At 45.7% G+C, this 22,825-nt stretch overlaps 2 protein-coding genes across 4 annotated transcripts in view; one reads left to right on the top strand and one right to left on the bottom strand.

Annotated features, from left to right (window-relative positions):
- The window catches only part of Sgms1 (sphingomyelin synthase 1), a 250,449-nt gene extending 228,809 nt beyond the window's left edge, over positions 1-21,640 (bottom strand). For 2 of the 3 annotated variants that reach the window (XM_042689214.1, XM_042689211.1), the window contains exon 1: positions 20,755-20,869. The gene's annotated coding sequence lies outside the window, so the exon portion shown is untranslated. Of the gene's footprint in view, positions 1-20,754; positions 20,870-21,350 lie in introns of those variants that run through there. The other variant, XM_042689212.1, reaches the window with a different exon arrangement.
- LOC122115869 (basic proline-rich protein-like) lies at positions 20,646-22,591 on the top strand. The gene is made up of 3 exons (XM_042689440.1): positions 20,646-20,842; positions 21,073-21,723; positions 22,186-22,591. Exons 1-3 carry the CDS (start codon positions 20,646-20,648, stop codon positions 22,589-22,591), a joined length of 1,254 nt encoding a protein of 417 aa, XP_042545374.1.
- The last annotated feature ends 234 nt before the right edge of the window (positions 22,592-22,825 follow it).

Here is a 22,825-nt window from a genome sequence, read left to right as displayed (position 1 = left end):
CCCTGATATATTCTCCCTCTCTCTCCCTCTCCCTCCCCACCTCTCCCCTTCTCCCCCTCTCCCCCTCTCCCACTTTCCCCCTCTCTTCCTCTCTCTCTTCCTCTCTCTCTCTGTCTCCCTCTCCCTCCCTCCCCCCCCCCTCTCTCTCTCACACACACACACATTCAGCAAGAGGCTAAACAGGATAGCATAGAGGATCAAGAAATTGAGGCAAGCTAGGCTACATAGTAAGTCCCAGCCTCAAAAATTTAGAATAGGTAGGACTTGATGAATGGTGCAATCAGATATCTGACATTTGTAGAGAAGGAGTGAAAAGTGACAGCCAAATAGTTGTGAAGCCCTTGCTAAAGCAATAATGGTGGGAGACAGGAGACCCTCAGGAGTTAGTGTAAGAAGTTAGCAGAGACTCTGAGAGGTGTTGAAGGGTCAGGAAGCTTGGTTTCTAATCCAAGTCCATCAAACAAGTGATTGTGGAATGTGCTTAGTCATCTCTCTAAAATAAGGCTACAAGGCAAATTATCTTGAGGGTCATTTCCTACTACACATATTCTAGTCAACTTGACTTCAAGCTGTTGAATCTAAGAAGACAGCAGGACAGAGAAGTACAAATACCTAATTACAGAAAAAAGAAAAGAAAAGAATCTGTACAAATTCTATGAGAAGATGAAGTGAAAAGCATCTGTCTGTATGGCCAGAAGATAACAGGTTAGAAGTAGCTAACAGCTGAGAAGGATAATTAGAAACCAAAAAAGGCTTGGGGGGCTAGAGAGGAAGGGTGGGAATAACTCAAACAGCAAATACAGGAAGAATGAGAATGGACACAAAGAACTATTTAGTTTTTAGATTTTCAACAGAATGCACACACCCCACAGAAGAATGAACAAAGAGGGTACCACCCACAATATGCAAGCTGTCCAAATATTTTGGTTGTGTCCTGACTGGTTTTGCCCTTGTGTTTAATCTCATTCTGCCTTCATCTTTGCTATTAGGAACACAGAACTGAAGAAAACATATAGGAATAATTTCCCTGTAATGTATGAGTTTTAAACGCTGCAATGTCTAAAATTCAGTAAGTACTGAAAATTAAGATTCTAACCATTAAGTACTGTGAAGCCATTTTCTTTGCTCTACAGAAGTTGATGTGAAGACTCCAGAATTCTAGAATGGAAAAAAAAAAAAAACTAGTTCATTTTAAAAGGAACTAACAAAATGGAAAGTGTACAATTTAGAAGTAGAGAAGTTTTTTATTGTCCTTTTATTAGTTTGCAAAGCAGGAAAAATAGCGAGCTAGTAATAGTTCCAAGCTGACCAACTGAAATGTGATAAATCCTTCATCTCTGTCCAATGTAGACCTTAGAACACTGATGGACTTTGGTTATTCTGCCAACTGAATGAAACATACCACTTAAGCAGAATAGAAAGAGGGTGAAGGAAATTAACAGTTTCCAAGAATACTCCTAAGCAAAGTTGACATACAGAAAACTCTTCCAACACAACTACTTTGACCAGTTTTCCTTCGGAATAAGGAAATGTGAAAACACTGTTTTGATGTACGCTGGATCTGCCCATTATGAAAGAGAAAGAAGAGACTCTGAGACTTAAGCCTGGTCTCCTCAGCACTAACAACTAACTAACTTTAGGGTCAAATTTCTCTACTCCTTTCCCTCTCTCTTTTTACATCTATAAAATAGGAATAATCTCATCCATCTAGCACTCAATGTTAATGTGAGCAAAACGAGGATCATGTGTATGGATAAACGAAAGGAGAACACAGATACAAAATAGGTGTCATCAGTAACATTCCATATGGGGAGGGAAGAAGAATATAATTCATGGTGAACACATTTCAAACACAAACAATCACATCCAACTGCCTCTTTCAAGTCAACCATAAGCTGCTTTTCCATTATAATGGGGCAATTTAGCAGAATTGATTGAAAGGTAGTAAGGCAAAAGACTAGTTACCCAGCTCTAGATCTGGCTGATGGAACATCTAGAAAGTAACTTCTTGACCATTTATACATCTTTCTAGGAGCCTCCTAGAATTAGACAGTATATGGAAAAGCTCTACAGTCATGTTCTCTGGCCATTGGTTTGAACTCAGAGCCTTGTGCTGGCTAGGCTGATGCTCTTATCACTTGAGGCAGGCATCAAGCCCTGCCTTTTGCTGGTTATTTTCAAGATAGATTCTTAAGAACTTTTCTGCCCAAGATGGCCTCTAACCATGATCCTTCCACACTTAACCTTCTGAGTAGCTAGAATTATAGACATGAGCCCCTGGTACCCGTTTGTACTCTTCTCTTGATATTACCCTCAGAGGTCAGTATGGCAGTCCTTAACTACCTCATTTTAATTCTCTACTAACTGTTCCTACTCTATAGCAATGATCCAAGTGTCTTGTCCCTATCCAGTAAAATTCATTCCAATGAAACTACAGATAAACAGCCATCTGTGCCTCTCAGATGCAGGGAGAATGTTCTGGTTTCTATAGGAACTAAAGTCCTGTGACTTAAACCAAAAGTTCCTTGAAGGCAGTCCTTATTAAGTGACATTTGTATCGCGGTGTGAACTTCGTATTCTACTTCTTCCTGATCAATAGTGTCTGAATTGGTCTATAGTATCTGAATTGGGGAAGAAGTGAAAAGGGTACTAGAGAAGGTTCACAGGTTCGGAGGCTATTTTAGAGTTCATTGCTCTCAAGGCACTGTCACAAGGCATGTGAGAGCAAGACTAGATAACCAATGCCTCTGAAAGTGTGGCATTTAAAGTATATGCACACTACACACATGCATACGTATACACTTTATATGCATGTATGTATATAAAATGTTAATACAAATGTTAATATTTGATAAAACTGGGCCTACGTGTGTGTGTTCAATGTATTAGACTATTTTTCTAAACATTTAAATACTTCAATGATGAAAGAAAAGTTCTTAATAAAAATGTAAAATCTCTATTCCCTTGAGAGAAAAAAAAATCTAGCTCTCCAGGCTAATACATTTCCAAAGAGTTCTAGATAAACAGTTACTGTAATTTTTTTCTTTAACATGATGCTCCACAGCCAGAAAAAAGTAGGAGAAGAAATGGAAATGGAAAAGTTCCAGCAACTGAATTCAAATGAACAATAACCAGAGTTTCTCAGTCAGGCTAGACTGTCCCCATTTCTACATTTATAGCCTCTGGAATGGTAAATGACAAAAGAAAATAACAGAAAATTCTAAGTACTTTCTAATAAAATTTTTGTCTCTGGAGAGGAAAACCCAGGTGATAACCATTACACTATCTCTACATTTAACTTTAAGACAACTCAAGTAATTTGCTCTATGTCCAATGGGCCCTACAACTGCATCCTGTTCACAAAGCCACAAGTCTTGATTTTGTTTTCATTATACCATAATGCATGCCTGTTACTGGCTGATATTCACTCTCATGTCACACATGTTTCTCGGCTTCACAAATAAGCAAGACAGTTTTCACAGGCAGTTCAGTAAACTTTTTTAAAAATCCAATAAATTACATCATCTCCAAATGGGATGCTGAGGATGTAGCTTAATGGTAGAGCACTTGCCTAATATAGGCTCTGGATTCGATCCCAAGTATTGCAATACGTATATATTAAGAAAGCATGAGTGTTAAAGAAAAGCTAAGCCACATAATACACTGCAGTCAGAAAAGAAACAATACCCAGGCACAGTGTCTCACAGGTGTAATCCTAACTACTTAGGAGACAGAAATTAGGAAGGTGGAAGTTCAAGACCAGCCTGGAGGGGAAAAAAAGAAAGTTCTCAAGACCCTCATCTCAAAAGCTGGTACAGTAATACATGCCAGTCACCCTAGCTATTAAGGAAGAATAACAAAATAGCAGTCCACGCTAGCCCAGACGAACAGCAAGATACTATTTGAAAAATGAAAGCATAATGGGTTGGAGGTATGATTCAAGTGGAAGAATGTCTGCTTAGCAAGAGCAAAACCCTAAAGTTCAAACTCTCAAGAGTATAGCCTTCCTTCCCACTCACCCCAACAGCTTACTTGAGATCAATCCAGAAGGATACACCGCCTCCAGCAAAGGCCCAAGCACATCTTCACTATGCCTGTGAAATGTCAGCATACAGTATATTTCAAATCTCTGAAATCACACTTCTATACACCAGTGTCTTGTGCTTATAATCGTTCCTACTCAAGTCAGATATCTGAAGATCACAGTTCAAAGCCAGCCTGGACAGGAAAGTCCATAAGACTCTTATCTCCAACTTACCATCAAAAAGCCATAATGGAGCTGTCACTCAAATGGTAGAGCACCAACCTTGAACATAAAAAGCTGAGACAGTGCCCAGGCCTGAGTACAAGCCCCAATGGTGGCGGAGAGGAGAGGAGAGAGAGGGGAGGGGAGGGGAGGGGAGGGGAGGAGAGGGGAGGGGAGGGGAGGGGAGGAAAGGGGAGGGGAGGGGAAGGGGAGGGGAGGAAAGGGGAGGGGAAAGGAGGAAAGGGGAGGGGAGGAGAGGGGAGAGGGAAGGAGGGAGCAGGGGGGTAGGGGAGAAAGAAAGAAAGGGAGAAAATGTGTTGAATGTAAGCAAATAGACTTGACAGTGCTTATCAGGCCTATACTAGTACAAAACATTTCACTTGTATGTCTACAAAACAGGAAGTGAGACTAAACTCCCTATGTCTCCTCCCCCCCCCCCCCCCAAAAAGCATCTGTAACATGTTGCAGAAGGATGACAGAGGACTACCACAAACCACTAGACCACCACATAGAGGTGGAGGGAAAACATGCTGCTCTAATAACCTCCATAGGACGTCCTATACTACACAGATTGGGGGGATGGGGAGGAGCGGGGAAGGGCACACAAAAAATCCAGAGTGCTATGCAAATACAGCTTGTATTTGCCTCCTTCCTGATTATCATCCCTCAACAGCAAGTACAGAGCTGCTGCAGTCAGCCAAGCTTGCAGATAAGCATACCACTTAGTTCCTATCCACACATCCAGAAAAGGTTCTGATGGGAATTTAAGCAGCTCAGACTGAACTGAGGAAGCAAATGCTATTACCAGATTTTTCCCTCTAGAGGTACTGACAGGCAGGAGCTATCAAAGCAAAAGGTATGAAAACACCAGGCTGTTTTCCAACAACCCTGACCAGCTTTACCCAAGGCTACTGCCAAGTTTGCTGGTGCAACTGACCTGAAGCGTTATAAAACTGCTCTGTGGACCTCAAGCAACGCTAGTGCGTCCAGCTAAACGCTGCTGAAAGAGTTTGATGTGGGTGAGCTAGGAATTTCCTTGACTAAACTGAGTTAAACTGATCCATCATAAGAAGACATATCTTTTAAAAAGCATTTTATTTAATATTTTAAAAGCTTACTGAAAGATGTTTCACTCAAACAGACGTTTGTATGCCCATGTTTACACCAGCCCAAGAATGAACAAACAAAGCTTGGTACATGGGCTATCATAATAAAATATTAGTCTTTAAAAAAAGAAGGAAATCCTAAAATGTGTTTCACAATGTACTAACATTGAAAGTAGGATGCTAAAGGAAACGGGTTGGATATAACAAGATATTTGACTTCTGAGTACACAGTCAAACATAGAAAGGAGAACTGTAGTTGCTAGGGAAAAAAATGAGACATGCTGGTGAGTGTGTACAGAATTTCAGCTTGAATAGCATAAGAGTTCTGGAGACACATAGTGGTAATGGTTGCACAGTAATATGAACATGTTTAGTAGTTGTACAAAAGCAGTTGCCATTCAACAAAGTAGTAAATGAATACAGTGAAATTTACTTTTTTTTTTTTTTTGGTCGGTTGTGGGGCTTGAACCTTGGGATTGGGCACAGCTGGGCCAGCACTTTACCACTTGAGTCACGGCACCACTTCTGGTTTTCTGGTGGTTTACTGAAGAGAAGAGTGTCATGGACTTTCCTGCCCCGGGCTGGCTCTGAATCACGATCCTCAGATCTCAGCCTCCTAAGTAGCTAAAATCTTAGCTGAGACACCAAAATTTGTGCTTTCTAAAGGCAAATTATAGACAAATATTCTGTCACATCTTTTTTTGTTTCTTTTCTTTTTTTCTTTTGTGGTCAGTTGTGGGGCTTGAACTCTGGGCTTGGGTGCTCTCCCTGTGCTCTTCAGCTCAAGGCAAGGGCTCTACCGCTTGAGCCACAACACTACTTCTGGTTTTCTAGTGGTTTATTGGAGATAAGAGTCTCACGGACTTTCCTGCCCGGGCTGGCTTTGAACCGTGATCCTCAGATCTCAGCCTCCTGAGTAGCTAGGATTACAGGCACCCAGCTCTTTTTTTATCATTAATAAGCTCTTTTAATTGTGAAAATTCCATACAGAGGGATTACAATTACATGATCAAGGTAATGAGTACATTTCCTATAGAGCATTGTTGCCTCCTCCTTTGTTTCCCCTTACCATCTTAATACTACATTTTAAAGTATAAAATATAACAAAATGTGATATTCTAAAACTTACAAATAAAACACAAGCTTCCTTTGTCTCGCTTTGGGACAATCTTGCTATATAATCTAGAATGGTCTCAAACTCAGGAAACTCCTGTTTCAATGTCTCCAGAATGCTGTGGTTAGTTACGTGATACCATACTCAATTTAAGATACATAATTCTATGTACAATACATGTAAGAATCTTTCAAAGTTGTCCTCAATTTCTATACTTAGGCAAAATCTGATCTTCAGCTTTAGTCTAGAAAGGCAAAGACTAGAAAGATTTCTTTAAATGTCATTTCTGGCATCCTTGAAAGGCACACAATCAATGATTGCATCACTAAGTGGATGATCACCACATCAGCATGACATCAGTGACACAAACAGAGTACCAAATTTTAATGTGAACTGTTAGCATCCCAAGACTCATTTTCAAATGCAAAACGGACATTGCAGATGTGTCCTAGAATAAAAAAATCTCTTCTAGCTAATTGCAAACATAATGCCTTCAAACAAAGAGACTCTGTCAAGTACTTGCATGTCCAAAGATGTTCCAACATCTTTGTTGGCTGTACAAAGATAGGATGGATGGTTATTCTGTATTCTAAAAGTCTGCTTGAATAACAGAGAGCTCTAACACTGTGCTTTGCAGATAACAGCACTAACACAGAACATTTCTTAATATCAAAGGACACATTTACAATCAATCACTGCTTCCAGGAAAAATGGTTGACAGTGGACACTGAAGAGCCCTGAGAGAGCAAACATTTCCCACAAGTTTCTGCTGTAAAGATGCTCTGCTATTCTTCTCCAGGGAAATGCTGAAATTAGCGTCCAAGCAGTGAGAGCTGAGATACAGATGGAGATTCAGGAAGCAGCTCTGTTATCTTGAAAGGTATTACAGCTCTCTTGTCACACTTCCAGAGCCAAGGCTGAAGGGTTTTATGAAGCAGCAAAGTGCATACAAAAAAAAAAGTGTGTGTGGGGGGGGGGAGATGCACAAGGCAGTACTCGCACATCTGCTTATAAGATTAGACCAAAAGAGCCTCCCCCACAAAGAACACAAAGCTCAGGGACAGAACTACTCAAATGAATCTGCATCGCCATCACCAAGGAAACACTCAAGTCCAGGAGTTAAAGATAAGCAAAGTCACATACAAAGCAGGACTGGAGAGTAGTAGGGTAGTTGCCTAATAAATACAAGGCCTATACCTCTATACCTCAATACCAGCTGGGGGGCAGGGGGAGAAGGGCAGTGCGTTCAGTAAGTCTGAAGCAAACTACCACTCACAGGGTATTATATTGGCAGATCATACCAAAATAACAGTCCAAAACAAGTCTTAAAAAAACAAAATAAAAGGTGCTGGGAAGGTGGCTCAGTGGTAGAGCACTTGCCTTGCATGCATGAGGCCCTGGGTTCGATTCCTCAGCACCACATAAGCAAAAACAAAAAAGCCGGAAGTGGCGCTGTGGCTCAAGTGGTAGAGCGCTAGCCTTGAGCTGAAGAGCTGAGGGACAGCATCCAGGCCCAGAGTTCAAGCCCCACGACCAGACCCAAAAAAAAACAAAAACAAAATAAAATAAATGCCTTCCTTGTCCCTCCTCCAGCCTGGTTCAAAATCAAGATCTATGCAATCTCATGAATGTTCCCTACACCTGATCATACGTACTAAGAAATTAAGTTGCTCTACCACAATACCAAACTCTACTATAATTTTAATCATGAAAGTGTAAAAATGTTTATAAGACTTTGAACCTGTAAGCTAGAAGTCCATTTTAGCACAGTAGAATTTAGCTTTGATAAAATAATTCCTTATGGCATTCCACTTCTGATTGTTCATCAAAATGTTTATTTAGTGTGTATTCAATATTTATAGGAAAAATCTAGAGGGTAATAGTAGTTACATCTTATCAGAGATGAGCTTCCACCACACCCTTCTGCCACAGGCTACAAGGAAGATCAGACAGCAGTACAGCATTGATCGGCTACAGACACATCATCGCCTTAACCACTTCACACCGTCTAGAAAATCAGCAATTTCAGGACAGACAAGTAGCTACTAATGGGTACTCAAAGGTATGCGTGAGGTGATAGAATATGTTAGGGAGTCACTTTTTATTTCCCTCAGGAGTATTTACAGAAGGTTTTTATGAGAAAGTGAGTATGGCCTGTCTCTCCCTCATTGACTAAAGTTTACTGCAGGTAGGACTCATACCAGCCAAGCTCATCAGCATGTTTTCAGTGCTCAGAAAGAGAGCCACCTCATAGATGGCAGCCAGCCGCTACTATCAGTAGTTTATTTCTTTTACAAAAGCAGTATATACTTCCTTGCACATACCAATGTTTTTAGAGAACCTTTGTTATCATTCCTCTAGATGTTAGTAAGGGTTGCCTTATAGACCACTGTACAGATGCTGAAGCAGAAGGCTTACAAGGTCAGCCCTGGGCTACATAGCACTTTCCATAGCCTTGCCTTGAAGTCAAAAGTCATGCATTTTCGAACTTACGCAAGTTGCTGTAGACTTCTCGAGCCGAGGACCTAGCACAGGTGCTTTTAACATCAACAGCCCAAGTGCCCTTAGACTCTCCTCTCTAGATCCCTGTCCAGTCCCCATGGGATCTGGCAGGCCTGAGAAGCAGCTCCTACTCTAAGTGGTCCTCTGCTTCTCCTCCCAGTGAGTTTAACCTTCTCTTCTTGCTGGGTGGAGGACAAAACCACATTGCAGCATCACCTTCTCCAGTAAGACCAGCCATATTATTTTATTTCCTCCAATACAAAACAGAACCTCTTCCATCTGTAAGATTCAGACTTGCCAAGCCCCAGCTACCTCAATGATGCTCTCAGCATGTGCCTTCTTCCTATTAGACAGTCATTTCTCAAAAGTTCCTCTAAAACAATGGAGGAAAGGGTCATAAGGACAAACTCTTCAGAGGCATAATCATAAGTTTTTATCCACTTTCATGAAAATGGACCTTCCAGTCACCTTCTCAGTGAATTCACAAAGAGCTCTGACGCTATCCCCTACATGATACACTCAAATACACCCCAATTGTGTATCTTGTGTTGGTGTCTTCCTGAAAACCATCCACAGACCTCAGAAAGAACCTCTGGGTACTGTCGGAATGTCAAACAATAGGCCAAAATGAGGCTTGAGAAAGTCCTGAGTGTTCTTAGGAACTAGTCTCTGTTTTTAAAATCAAAGAGAGGGGAAAAGCCAGTCCTGTGAGGGCCCTGTGGAAACTTGGACCGCTGCCTGGCCAGCTGGTGGTAACTTGGTAGGGCCTTTCAAAGTTAACTCAGGTGTCAGTCCCTGCATGAGCGGCAGCAATAAAAGCAAATGTCAAATTACAGACTTTGTAAATGTGTGGCAGAGCCGTTCCTAGGCCTGGGTGATCACCGGTTGACACATCTCCTATTTGTACTTGATTACCACATATTGAAAAGTCCAAATGACTTTAGATTTCACCTTGTCTAAAGCCAATGCCCAATTATCAAGCTAGAGACTTCCATAGAAGAACATATAGAGATATCCTGTGCACTAAAGATCACAGGGTGAGAAGAATGACCTGACAGCCCAAAAGGGCAACTCCGACAGACTATCTGGGATGAGATCAGATAGAAAGATCAGGTACAACACAGTCCTTGTAGGGAAAGCCCTGACTCTTCGTAGCCAGAAGGCCAGGTAGGCATAGCAACAACCCTCACACTGCATCTGGCCAGTGAATGGTCACAGGAGAGGAAAAGGAGTAGCGCCCTTGGGGACTATCTGGCTCACCCACTGCTGCCACTTCCTCAGGCCACCTCAACAATTGCAGGCACCCTGTTGGCACCACCAAGGATCTTCAGGCAAAATCATTTGGGGCAGTATACCTATTGTTCACATTTCACACCAGAAAAAAAGAAAAGAAGAAGAAAAAAACATTCCCCAAAGGACTTCAAAGCAAATCCAGGGCTCTGCCTGTTGCTCCCTAGCTGACGTGGCAACACCTGAGGCTAGGGTCCTTGCCTTCCCAGTTCCTCGTAGTTACCCAGAGGACTCACTGTCCGGGCCCTTCCAAAAGGAAAAGTTCACTGCAATCTCACAGGTATGCACTCCCTGGCAGCCAGTCAGGTCTGTCCCCCTCCCTCCATCTCAGGTGACCAGGCAGCATGGCTTTGGCAGTCAGCCATCCACAATCCCCAGTTGGTCCAATGGCCAGCCTTTTCTCCAGCAGGCCAGGAATGCCCATCTGCTTCTCCCCCACCAGCCAATGTATCACATTATCCTCTCTTCAATTCAGGATAATATAATCCTCTTTTCTTCTGGCCTCCAGCACATCTGCATCTCACCCTCTTGTAGAGATATTGGTGCCCACCCATCAGCCTAACCCAGGTAAAAATCTCTGCCCATAGTGGCTGCTGACAGCCCTCTGGATTTCTCCATCTCCCCCTACCCTGTCTGAATGTCCTCCTCAGCTGAACCTCTAACCTCCTTAGGGGACAGTCCATATCACCGAAGGTTTTTTCCAGTCCCCATCCTGCACCTCATCTACAACTCTTGGGAATCTTTCCCTGCCTGGTTTAAGTAATGAGCCCCCACCCCACCCCCTAACCCAAGATTACTAATAATATCCACAGACCTTCTGAAGACTCACATCTTATACCAACTTAGACCAAACACCCACAATTGGCAACATTAACACAGATAGCTTGTCAGGAGGAGAAGACACAACCTAGAAAACACAAAACAGCTGGAGGACAGGCCACTTAACTGATGTTGCTGAAGCATGGGGGGCGGGGGGCTGAAGAAGGCAGTGTTGAATTGAGCAAGCATATTTCTCATCAAGGGGATAGTGAAGCTGGGTGCCAGTGGCTCAAGCCTATAAGCCTAGCTACTGAAGCAGCTGAGATCTGAGGATCACAGTTCAGAGCCAGCCTGGGCAGGAAAGACCTTGAGATTCATATCTCCAGTATACCATTAAAAAATGCCAGAAGTTGAATTGTGTCTCCAGTGGTAGAGCACTAGCCTTGAGCAAAAAAAAAAAACTCAAGGATGGTGCTCAAGCACTGAGTTCAAGCCCCAGGAACAAATATATATATGTACGTACAGTACAGTGATCCATGGACCATGCCGTTCGGCTGTGGGGAATCAGGGACCCAATGGTATGTTGTCCACAAATGCAAACTCTCCACAAACAGACATGGGTTGGCAGCTTCTCCATTATTTGTATGAGTATTACAGAAGGGCATGAGGACAAAAGGGAGAAACTGGAACCACTGAAAGAAAGGAGAATTTCACTTCTGGCCCAAATGTAAGGAAAATAAGACTTATCTTATTTGAAAGATAGAAAATCAGCAACCATCACCAAATTTGAAAATCCCAGGAAATGGATGCAATTTTTCAGACACAGAGAGAGTAGCATGTATAGTGTTCCTGTGGGCTCCCAAAAGGGAAGAATAGCTTGGAAGCACAATCCTGTCCCAGATTCCTCCTCTTCACATTTGGACCAACAGTGCCTGTCTGCCTAGACGCCTCACTGTGGTCTAAGTTAGCTCATGAAAAACAGAAACCTAGTGGGACTTTCAAAGTTAACACAAAGGGAAATATAAGACCTGAAAAGATCACTTCTGTTTCTGTCCACACCATCCTATGTCAACAGAGACTTCCAGAGCTCTCTGTGGAACAGGTGCCCTTCATGGTCCAGTGTTGCATCCAGAACTTTGCAGCTTTGGGACACTGTACTCATGACACCTATACTGTACCAAACTACCAGGGGATGTGCATGCCCATCTGTGACAGACCCACCTCACTCATCTATCTCAAAGCTCACCAGGACCTAACCCACACCCAAAGCTTTGTGTTGGCTGCTGTTTTTAAGACCCACATTAGCCCCATGCTGGTGGCTCATGCCTGTAATCCTAGCTACTCAGGAGGATGAGATCTGAGGATTGCAGTTCAAAGCCAGTCCAGGTAGGAAAGTGCATGAGACTCTTATCTCCAATTAATCACCAGAAAACTGGGAGTGGAGCTATGGCTCTAAGTGGTAGAGCACTAAAAGCTCAGGGACAGTGGCTAGGCACCAAGTTCAAGCCCCACACGGGAGGTGGGGAGACCCACCAGACCTGAGAGTGTCTCCCACCCCTGCACAGGCCTCTGTAGCCTCCTTGACCTTCCTCAAATCTTCCCTTCTTTCTGCTGAGACACAGCCTCTCAAGCAAACAAATCTTTACATGTCCAGGGGAAAGTCTGACAACAACCAACCCAGTGATAAATCCCAGCCAGTGTTTACCCTCAAATACAATTAACTTGTACTATCCTCATCTGGGTTAACCTTATTGCAGAATGCTTACAAAATTTTTCAATTCCAAAAGTCATTCCAGCTCATGTAACTGTAACCCCTCTGTACGGTATCTTTGTGATAAAAAATATATATTAAGAACCAAAACAAAGTCATTCCATGGTTTTACGTGGAACACTGTTAGGGCAGAGAACTGCAACACAGCAGACTTGCTGCAATAACCACGGCCATCCCTATTTCTTTTTTTCCTACACTCTTTCACTACAGTGAAATCAGTCAAATAAGATTAGCTGCTGCCTCTCCACTATCAGGCTGTGTCTTAATATGATTTTAATTTCTCTGTGACTAAATTTCCCCATGGGTAAAATGGCAGTCACAGAAAGCCACCCTTTGATCTATAGGAGGCAAGATGAAAACCAACAAAATGAAAATAAATTAGGCCATCATCCTGTCTTCCAAACACAGAATGCACTGGATGGTACTTCAGGTTGCTGTAGGGGTCTTGCCTTACACTTCCAGGTGTTCTCTCTCCATCATTTATCATAGCTCTGGGGCCACTTCACAAACTGTTGAGCAGACAGGAAGTTTCTGCTCTGCACTGGCTAAAGGGTACCCAGGAGCTCAGTTTTCATTTCATGAGGCAGAAAGCAGTTCTCTTTTCTAAAATCATACCACTGGATGAAATGGAAGTAGAGGCAGGAGAAGCTGGCAGCTGGCTGGCATGGGCATTGCTTTGGGTAGTATTTTTCAGAGCTAGTCCAAGGACCACCGTCACCAGCAGCACCTAAAACTTATACACATGTGAATTACTAGCTGCCACCTGCCCCAAGTTACCTGCCTGGGGAAACTGGAGTCTACCACTGGGTGCTGTAACCAGGCTTTCTGGAGCTTCTGATCCACACTGCAATTTGAGAACACTGACTTATGCTGGTAAACAACCAAGGTCATGAGAACACCTGGCTGGCCTAACCTGTGCATCACAACTCTTTATGTAACTGTACTGACTGGCTCCTCACCAGCACCACCTACTGATTTTCTGTCAACTAGCCAGGGCTCTAAACACTAACCTCTTTCCAGAACCTTCCTTCTCCTACCATCTCTAGCAAATCACATGAGCTTCACACTCTCCTATTCCCAAGAGAAGTTGGCAACATCCATTTCAAGGGTCAAGGACTTGGAAAGCAAGCATCCGGTATGTGGTTTGCTCTCAACACAGATGAATCCCTATACCTGTGGCAAAGATCTAATCAGAATCAGGAACAAAGCAAAATGAAACCTGTATACTCAACACCTGATCCTTCTACCTACTCTATTCCAGAGTTCTGAGTAAGGATACCCAGAGAACATCATCTGTTCCAAACTTAATGCATACTTTCCAGTACTTATTAACTCAGTTTCAATCTGAGCATCCTTCACATGCCCACTAATGCTATGGGACTAAACAGCTTCTAACCAGGTCTTGCTGTACAAAATCCAATCAATTCTGGGGTCTACTAAAGTACCATACACCTCAAGAAAAGTTATTAGGAATAAAGTGGTGAGCATAAACAAAAGTAGCCATAACAACAGCTACCATTTATATTATTCTTGAGTGACAGGTTGGATCTTCAATTTCCCCAAAGACCCATCCTTGGATGCTAAGGGAAGGTAGAAGAATCTTTAAGACCTGTAACCTAAGGGAAGGAAGTTAGGTCACTAGGAACTTACTCCTCTATCCTTTTCCTTCCAGGATGCCTTGAGGTGAGCTTCCTCCAATACTCACACCCACTAAGATGTAACTGCTTCTCCTCAGGCCAAGTGCCAGTGGACTGAAACCCTCTTGAGCCAAAATAAATATTTCCTCCTTAAAACCTAATGATCACTGTGCATGGTGGTAGGTGCCTATAATCTGAGCACTGGAGCAGCTGGAGGCACAAGTTCAAGGCAAGCCTGGGCAGCTTAATGACTTTCAGGTCAGCCTGGGCTATGTAGCAAGATCCTGCTCCCCAATAAAGTTAGTTATCTCAAGTATTTTGTCACAATGATGGAAGCTGATATACCTTATGTAAGTGCCTTACAAATGTACACTTACATAGTTTTCACAAGAGCCTGTTAGCTGGCTGTTCTGCTTACCCCACTGAAGAGTGGTAGAGGGACTGAGGCACAAAAGGTTCATATAACCTGCCTACTGTCACACAGATCCTACATAGGGAGGCCAGCATCCCAACCCAGGCACTCCATAGTTGGTGCTTTTAACTACTGTTCTAGAAGTCAGTGAGCTCCTAGTTTTCTTGCACTTACTTGCAAAACATTGATTTTAGGACCTTAAACGAAGCACAATATTCACTGCCATGGGCCTCAATACTGAGAGTCCCCAAAGAAATGCTAATTACACTCAGTTTCTCCCATCTCTTCTCTCATCTAATGCCATCCAAGTGAAATGAAAGCCCACAAAGCAGGCCTCCTTTCTTCTCATAACTCCCCTGGTACCACATCACTTAACCCTAATTATATACCATCTGTCATACAGAGTTCTCTAATCATTTCTTATATATTGGTTGTATATTCCTCCCCACTTGACTGTAAAATTCCTTGAAGTATCCATACTTTCTGTGAAACCCAATAAAACTAGACAAAAGCATGAGCTTGCACATATAGGGGTACATGGTTAATTGGTTGCTTCATTCGTTTGGCTTTCCAAATTGACACTTCTTTGCTTAGGAGCAGATAAAAGAATGCCATTAGTGGTAAACCCAATGTGAGGAAAGCTAGGACAGCAACATTCACTGATTCACAGCTCTGTTTCAAGATCCATACTCAAGATGTCTCCTACATTCTCTCTTCAATTCTTCCAAAGCCCTGTAGGGGCTTCCTCTAAAGAAGGGAAAAGGAAGATGTTGGGGGCTACAGTGGGGTTGAGGAGGAGTCTCAAGCTTGGTGAGAGAAAAAGGAGATTTTTAAACACTTGTCCCAATAGTCATTAGTCTGCCTACATCAAAGGCAGAGAAAAAGGTGCTCTCCTCACAATACATGAGCTTTGTAAAAAGGGGTATAGCTCAGTGATATAGCATGTACTTAACATGCCTGAGGACGAGGATTCCATTCCCAAACCAAATAAAAACAAAAACAGTGGCAATATGACAGAGTAAATTATAAGCTCCATTTAAAATCTGTTTTTAAACGATGGACAGACAATGTTCATAGACAAATGACAATATAGCAAAAGGTGTCTGCTCTCCCCAGATGAGATATCCAATGTACTGCAATCTCATTTCCTATACCTTGTGGGAAACAAGCATTCCAAAATGTCTATGGGGGGGAAAAAACAATAAAATACCAGGCCAACCTCTGAAGCAAAGTAAAAGAAGAGCTTGTCCTGCACATAAAACCTGATGCAAATCTGAAATAAAAATGTGCACTGAAACAGTCAGAGGACTAGAACACAGAGGAAACAAAAAAAAAAAAATCTGACCCCTGTATGGAATTTCATAATCAGTAGGTTAAGCAGAGTTTCAGTTTAGTGAATAATAGGTTCTAGAAATGAGCAGTGGTGATGGTTGCACAATAGTGTGAATGCACATAATGCTACCACTTTATGCACTTTAAAATGATCACATAATAAACTTAGGTTACATATATTTCATCACATTGAAAAAGAACAACATGGCAGGTGTGATGATACTCAGGAGGCTGAGACAGGAAAATCTCAAGTTCAAGGCCAGCCTGGACTATACAATATCACTCCCAACTCAAAAAAACAAAACAAGGGCTGGGAAGGTGGCTCAGTGGTAGAGCACTTGCCTTGCATGCATGAGGCCCTGGGTTCCATTCCTCAGCACCACATAAGCAAAAAGAAAAAAGCCGGAAGTGGCGCTGTGGCTCAAGTGGTAGAGCGCTAGCCTTGAGCTGAAGAGCTGAGGGACAGCACCCAGGCCCAGAGTTCAGGCCCCACTACTGGACCCAAAAAAAAAAACAAAAAAAAAAAAAAACTGACAAGAATATTTTAAAATTCATTATGTTGAGTGAAAAGAACTAGATATAGAAAAGTGTCACAGCAGCCCTACTGAGTACCAGCCATAGTGCATTCTCTAGAGAAACTTTGTAAACCTGGATCTTACATCACAAATAAAACGTTGAAAGAAACTCTCTACTTTCATGAATGTCTGAACATTGTCATAATATAAAAGTTTTAGAAATGGATGGGTGTAAGTTGGCACCAGTGGCTCACACCTGTAATCCTAGCTACTCAGTAGGCTAAGACCTGAAGATCTCAATTCGAAACCAGCCTTGGCAGAAAAGTCCGCATGAGACTCTTAATTCAAATACACTATTCAAAAAAGCCAGAAATGTTTTGTGGCTCAAGTGGCAGAGTGCTAGCCTTGAGCACAAAGAGGCATCCAGGCCCTGAGTTCAAGCCTCAGAACTGAAAAAAAAAAAAAAAAGGAAGTGGATGGGTGTGTCTGTTTTTTCTTTTGCAGTGCTGGGGATGGAACCTGGGTCCTTCTATATGCAAGGCAAGCCCTCTACCATTGAGCCACATTCCCATTGCCAAGAAGAGGCTTTAATGATGAATGAAAAAGAATAAAATGCATGGCACATTACCACTTACACAAATTTAAAACACACACAAAATAACTCAACATCTTTAACAAGGAAACATACTCAACCAAAAACATATCTAACACTTAAAAGCAGACTCCTCTGGCAGAAGGGAATGGAATAGGAATGAAAGGAGAAAAAAATAAAAACAAGCAAGAAGCTTTAGAGGATCAGGGGCAAGAAATGAACACACTAACTAGCTAAACTCTCAGCACCAAAAAGTCTGTAAGGCAAAAAAAAAAAAAAAAAAAATCACTCAAGTTCTGTAGATCTCCACTCACCTGTATTCACACACAAGAGCTGCTTCACTTCAAGCCCCTAGTTAGCTCTGCATCATGAAAGGGACAGATCAAGGTGGCCACTGGGAATGGAAGGAAATTTTTCTGCAATATAAAGTAATTTCAGTCCTCTGGATCCCCAACCTGCTATTGAATCTGATTTTCCCTCTTTGACATAGTAAGTTAAAAAGAAGCTGGATTTTAACTTCTGGTAAAGGTGTGCGTCCACATCTTTGCTTTTCTGTTGTTGTTGTTATTGGCAGTTACTAGGGTTTGAAATCAGTACTTTGCCCTTCCTAGATAAGCACTAGCACTTGAGCCATGTCTCTGGTCATCTTGCTGTGGCAAGCCTTGACTGTGATCTTATTTTTGCTTTCCACATACCTAACATCTCCTCCTCTTTCTTCACTCCCCTTCCCCAGCCAAATGTAATCTCCTTTTGATAAGGCAGCTTAACTAACAGGACAAACTTTGCAGTTGGAGCTCTCGCCATGTAGTAGAAACAAATATTTATATTCCTGTCAAGAACCTTCAATAGAAAAGCCAAAAATCTTTCAGACCAAGCATGTCATCAAAGCTTCTCCAGAAAAGTATGTTGTTTACTACCAGAGAAAACAGCCTGAAGCTGCCCTTGATGGATCATGACCCCAGACATAGGCAGATAGCTTTTCCAAGAATCACTGAGCAGTTAGCTACATCCACATGAAGTGATAGGAAAGTGTAAATCAGAAAAGTGGTCAAGTATATATATGCAAAATACAAGCAGTACCTCTGCCAGGGCTTTAAATAAGCAAGCACAGGCCAAGAAAGTCTTTAGAGGAAGACAGTAAACCACTGGAGAGGAAGTACAATAACACAGAGGGAAGACAAGGGAAGCCATAGGCTTCACCTACCCAAGACCCGGGCATTTATCGTCCAGACCAAACAATTTTTACTTTTATACCCCAAAATAGTTCTATTGTTTTACAGCAGCATTTTTCACTGGAAAGGAATAGGAATTGTACACTTTTCCTGAAATGCTTTATAAGAAGCTCTCATGAACAAAGCTGTCATAAGAGAAGTTGTCTATCACCCAACCCCCCTGTCCTTAGTGGAGATTGAGCCCAAAGGCATCTCACATAGTACACAAGCACTCTATCACTTGAGCCATGCTCTTTCAAGAAAGGAAGTTGTATAAGTTAAAGCTGCATTGAAATTCACAAGGAAAACATTTTAGTTTTTGTAAAAAGGATACTGACAGCTTCAAGAATTCCTTTAGATTTTTAGGAGATATTTAGCAAAGCACACCAATTTTTCTAGCTGAAGTGCAGCATCTGCCACAAGTTGAAAATGAGACCTTTAACAAGATAGGTAAAATGACTGAGTTTTTGAGGCAATGATGTCTTACAATATACAAAAACATCCAACATACATACTGTATTCTTTACACTAAAAACATTGAAGAGCCCACATGCAGATACAAAAGCAAAGATGAGGAAGATGGTGAACAGATATTTTTGTATCACAAAGAATTTGTTTTAATTTCAGCCCAATAGGCATTTATTGAGTAATACAAGTCAGCTTCTATACAAGATGCTGGGGATTGTCCAATAAACAAATGTGTCCTTACAGTGTCAATTTAATCCAGACCTTGAAGCAATTTTCCTCAACAACAAAAAAAGTGTCCAGATACTTGAAATGGCTCACTATCAACACTCAAGAACTGCAGAAATATATATTACTGTTTTACTAAATGTATAAATTCCTAGTCTCTGAAACAGAAATCGAAGGTAAAAGGCTATCAATCTCTGCAGAATAACCGTTGACGCTGCATGGTAGCAGCTGCTTCTTCCTGCTAAGGTCTCAGAGCTGGAGCCTCAAAAACACTCTATACATTGCTGGTGGTATGGCTCAAGTGGTAATGTACCCCCTCATCCTTAGTTCAGACCCCCAATACCACTAAAAAATAAAATAAAACAAAACATGCTATAAGGTTTAAGAAAAGGCAGGAAGCAACCCAGGGCACCACGGTCTCCCAATCTAAACAGAAAACAAGATAAGAAAAGTAAACTGCTACTGACAGCAGGCAGCAGGCAGCAGGCAGCTCCTGGGAGGTTTCCCCAATGCCAGCACCTCCAGCCGGGGGCACAGGCTGTGCTTGTCTGCTTGCTGGCTTGCTAGCCTGCTGAGGCCAAGGCATGGATGGCTTCAGAGCTGGAAAGCTGCCACCTGCTGAATCACCAAACATCCCAGGGCTTCCCTTGAAGCACTGACCAGACAGCCACCCATCCCCCCACCCGGCTTCTCCCGTGGACATCAACACCAGGACCAATGAAACGCCCAGCCCTCTGCCCTTCTGCACAGGCCAAACCAGCTGCTGCCCCTGTGATACCTGGGCAGCCCCAGGCAGCTCCCGGGGCGTGCCTACGTCACCAGTCCCGCTCCCCTCCTTGGGGGTCCACTCAGGACCCCCCTTCTCAACGTTCAACCCCCACAGAGCCAGAGCCGTGGGGAGATCACAGCACACCATTACCAGCGTTCACCCCTTTTCCACAACCAGGCAGCCAACCAGACACAGACACACACACACAGTGTGAAAGCAAAATAACCTGTCCAAACAGCTTAATGGGATCCGGAAGGTAAATGTCAGGAGAGCTAAAACAGTAGGCAGGACCCTATATAAACTTCCTTTTAGAAAAGTAGCGTCCGTTCCTGGTTTCACCAGCCTGTAGCAACGGAAGTCTAACCGGTCTGAAGGTGAAAGGAAACATGGGAAGCACCTGCCTGGATTCTCGCCGCGCTCGCGGTCCATGGCAACCTTCAGCCCCGGTTTGTACTCGCGACACCCTAATTCTGGGGAAGGCTAACCAGAACGCGCCAGGGCGAATCCGTTAGCTGGACGGGGACTCTCGGCCCGGCTAGAGGAATGAAGACTGAGAGAAGACGAGGCAGCGGCTGCTGGGGCTGATTTGCCCTTGACCAGGGGCTGAGGGATCGCTTGGACACCCCCACGCACGCCCCCGCCCCCAGCCTGCACTTGAGAGCCGCGTCCAGGAGAGGCTGTCCAGTCTGGGCCACAATGTCCCTCCAGGCCTCACCCCTGTCACCCCCACCGGGCAGGGGCAGCCGCACCGAGCCGCAGGATCTCGCTCCACGAGAAGGGGGGAGGGGAGGAGGGAAGGTCCCACCTGTTCCGTCGTCGAGGGGCATCGAGGGGTCGCAATGGGGTAATCCCGAAACCCTGGGCGCCCTGGACCGCTGCAATCTGGCCTGGAGGTACCAACTGTCACGCCGCTGCCTGGGCTGTGGGGGGGGTGGGGCAGTGATGGGGGGGTCCTGCCGCCCAGCGTGTCCGGACCCCAGGTTGGCCACTGCCCGAGCGAGGGGGGGGGTCCTCGACTCCCGAGTTTTCCGTCCGCTCACCCCAATAGGACACCGGGCAGTTTTGCAGCCGTCACTCAGCACCTCTAGAGAGGTGTCCGCTGACGCCTCCGCCGTCCTCACAGCCCCAACTCGGCTGGGGGAGCCCCGCCGACGGCCCGCCCCCTCCGAGCCGGGATCCGGACTGCGCTCCCCCCTCCCTCCCCCGCACCCACCCCCCGCGAGCGGCCCGGCCGGGGGAGTGCCCGCCAGGTCCGCGCGCGGCCCCGCCCGGGCTGCGCTCACGCCCCCTCTCCCCAGGGCCGCCCGCCCCTCCGCGGGTCAGGCCTGGCCCGAGACACCCGCGGCGCGCCCGCCCTCCCGGCCACCCCGAGGCCGACTCTGCCCCCGCCCCACGACTCACTTGCACCGGAGTCGCGGCAGCCGCCGGAATTCCGCTCGCTGAGCCCCCACGCCGCGAAACGAAATCCGGGGCAGGGCAGCGTCGGGGCTCCGCACACCTCCCCCCCCCGTCCCCGGTCGCGCGCTCGGGCTGGCTGGCCGCGGCGTCAGGGACGAGCGAGGTGTCGGGACTGGCCCTTCCCGTTCCCTTCCTGCCCGAAACCCGCAGCCCGCCGCCGCTGCCCCAGCCGCGGCTGCCTCGCTGGTGAGAACGCTTCCGACTTGCCACCGCGAGCCTCGGGGCTGCCGAGCATGCCCAGTCCGCGGCCGAGCCGGCCCGGCTTCCCGCGCGGCGCGAGTCCGCTCCTCCGGGTGTTCGCGGCGGCCGGGGGGGAGTGGGCGGGCCGGGCTGGCCGGGCGGGGTCCGGGGGGGGCCTCTTCCCGGGACACAACCCAAGTGGGACCCCGGGCCGCCCGGTGCTGCTTTGGGGTGGTCGAGGCTTGGTCCCTTCTCATTCTGTTTTTGCCACGTAGTGAGAACACGGGGGATGCAGGCAGGCGCTTCCCCGGCGGCGAGGAAGGCCCGGCTGCCCGCCCTTAGGAGGCCGCTCAGACTGGAGGCCGGTTTTATGGTCCGGGGGTGCTAACGCTTTTAGGGCGCAGTAGGGACTGGGCGGAGAGCGGAGGACGCGAGCTGGGAAGCCCGGGTCGGAACTGGGGCAACGCAGATCCTCTTACCCCCAGCCCCAACCGAGCGCTGCGACACCCGTGTTTAACACCTGATTGAATGCTCATTTAAAGGGGGGGGGGGGCTGCGGACCTCAAACTCTACGGCCCGTTTTCAAACTTCTCTCCAGATCCCCATCGTCCTCCTCCCAGAATAAGACAGTTGCACAGCCCGTAAAATCTGCAACGCCCAGAGGCTGGGAGAAGCTTTTCTCGGGGCGCACAAGTCTCGGGGATCAGCAGACCCGATCCCCCGCGCCCATCGGGGCCCCACCTCCCGCCGCCGCCGCCGCAGCCGCTCCGCGCTGGGGCGAAAACCCGGAGAGCGCCGGGCCCGGGCGGGAGTACTGCGCATGCCCGGTAGCTCTACCTGGAGCGGACCGCCTTAAGGAAGGTTTCCCCGGCGCCGGGAACGGGGGCGGTAGTCGGGAGAGCTGGCCTTTTGCGCCGTGTCCGGCCTCCTCGCCCGCCCCCCGCCCCCCGTACCTCGGCGGTGCCCGGCAGCCCGGACCGTGCTTCCCGCGGGATCGGAACTAGAGGGGGGCGGAGGGGACACGTGACCGTCCGCGGTACACGGGGCAGCCATCTTCCACCCGGCCACCGGCCACCGGCCCTCGGGACGGATCCCGGAGCCGGAGCTCACAGCGCGGAAGCCGAGCCCTCCTCCCACCCCAGGCACCGGCCTCCGCCCGCCCTGCCCCCGCGGGACCGAAAATGGGCTCTCCGGGTTGACCGGCCCTCGCCCGACCACCACCTAAAGGCTTGACATCA

Source organism: Dipodomys spectabilis, unplaced genomic scaffold (genome assembly GCF_019054845.1).
Source record: "Dipodomys spectabilis isolate Male_0828 unplaced genomic scaffold, ASM1905484v1 ptg000125l, whole genome shotgun sequence".
Taxonomy (NCBI): Eukaryota; Metazoa; Chordata; class Mammalia; order Rodentia; family Heteromyidae; genus Dipodomys; species Dipodomys spectabilis.
This window is presented reverse-complemented; position numbering and strand designations above follow the sequence as displayed.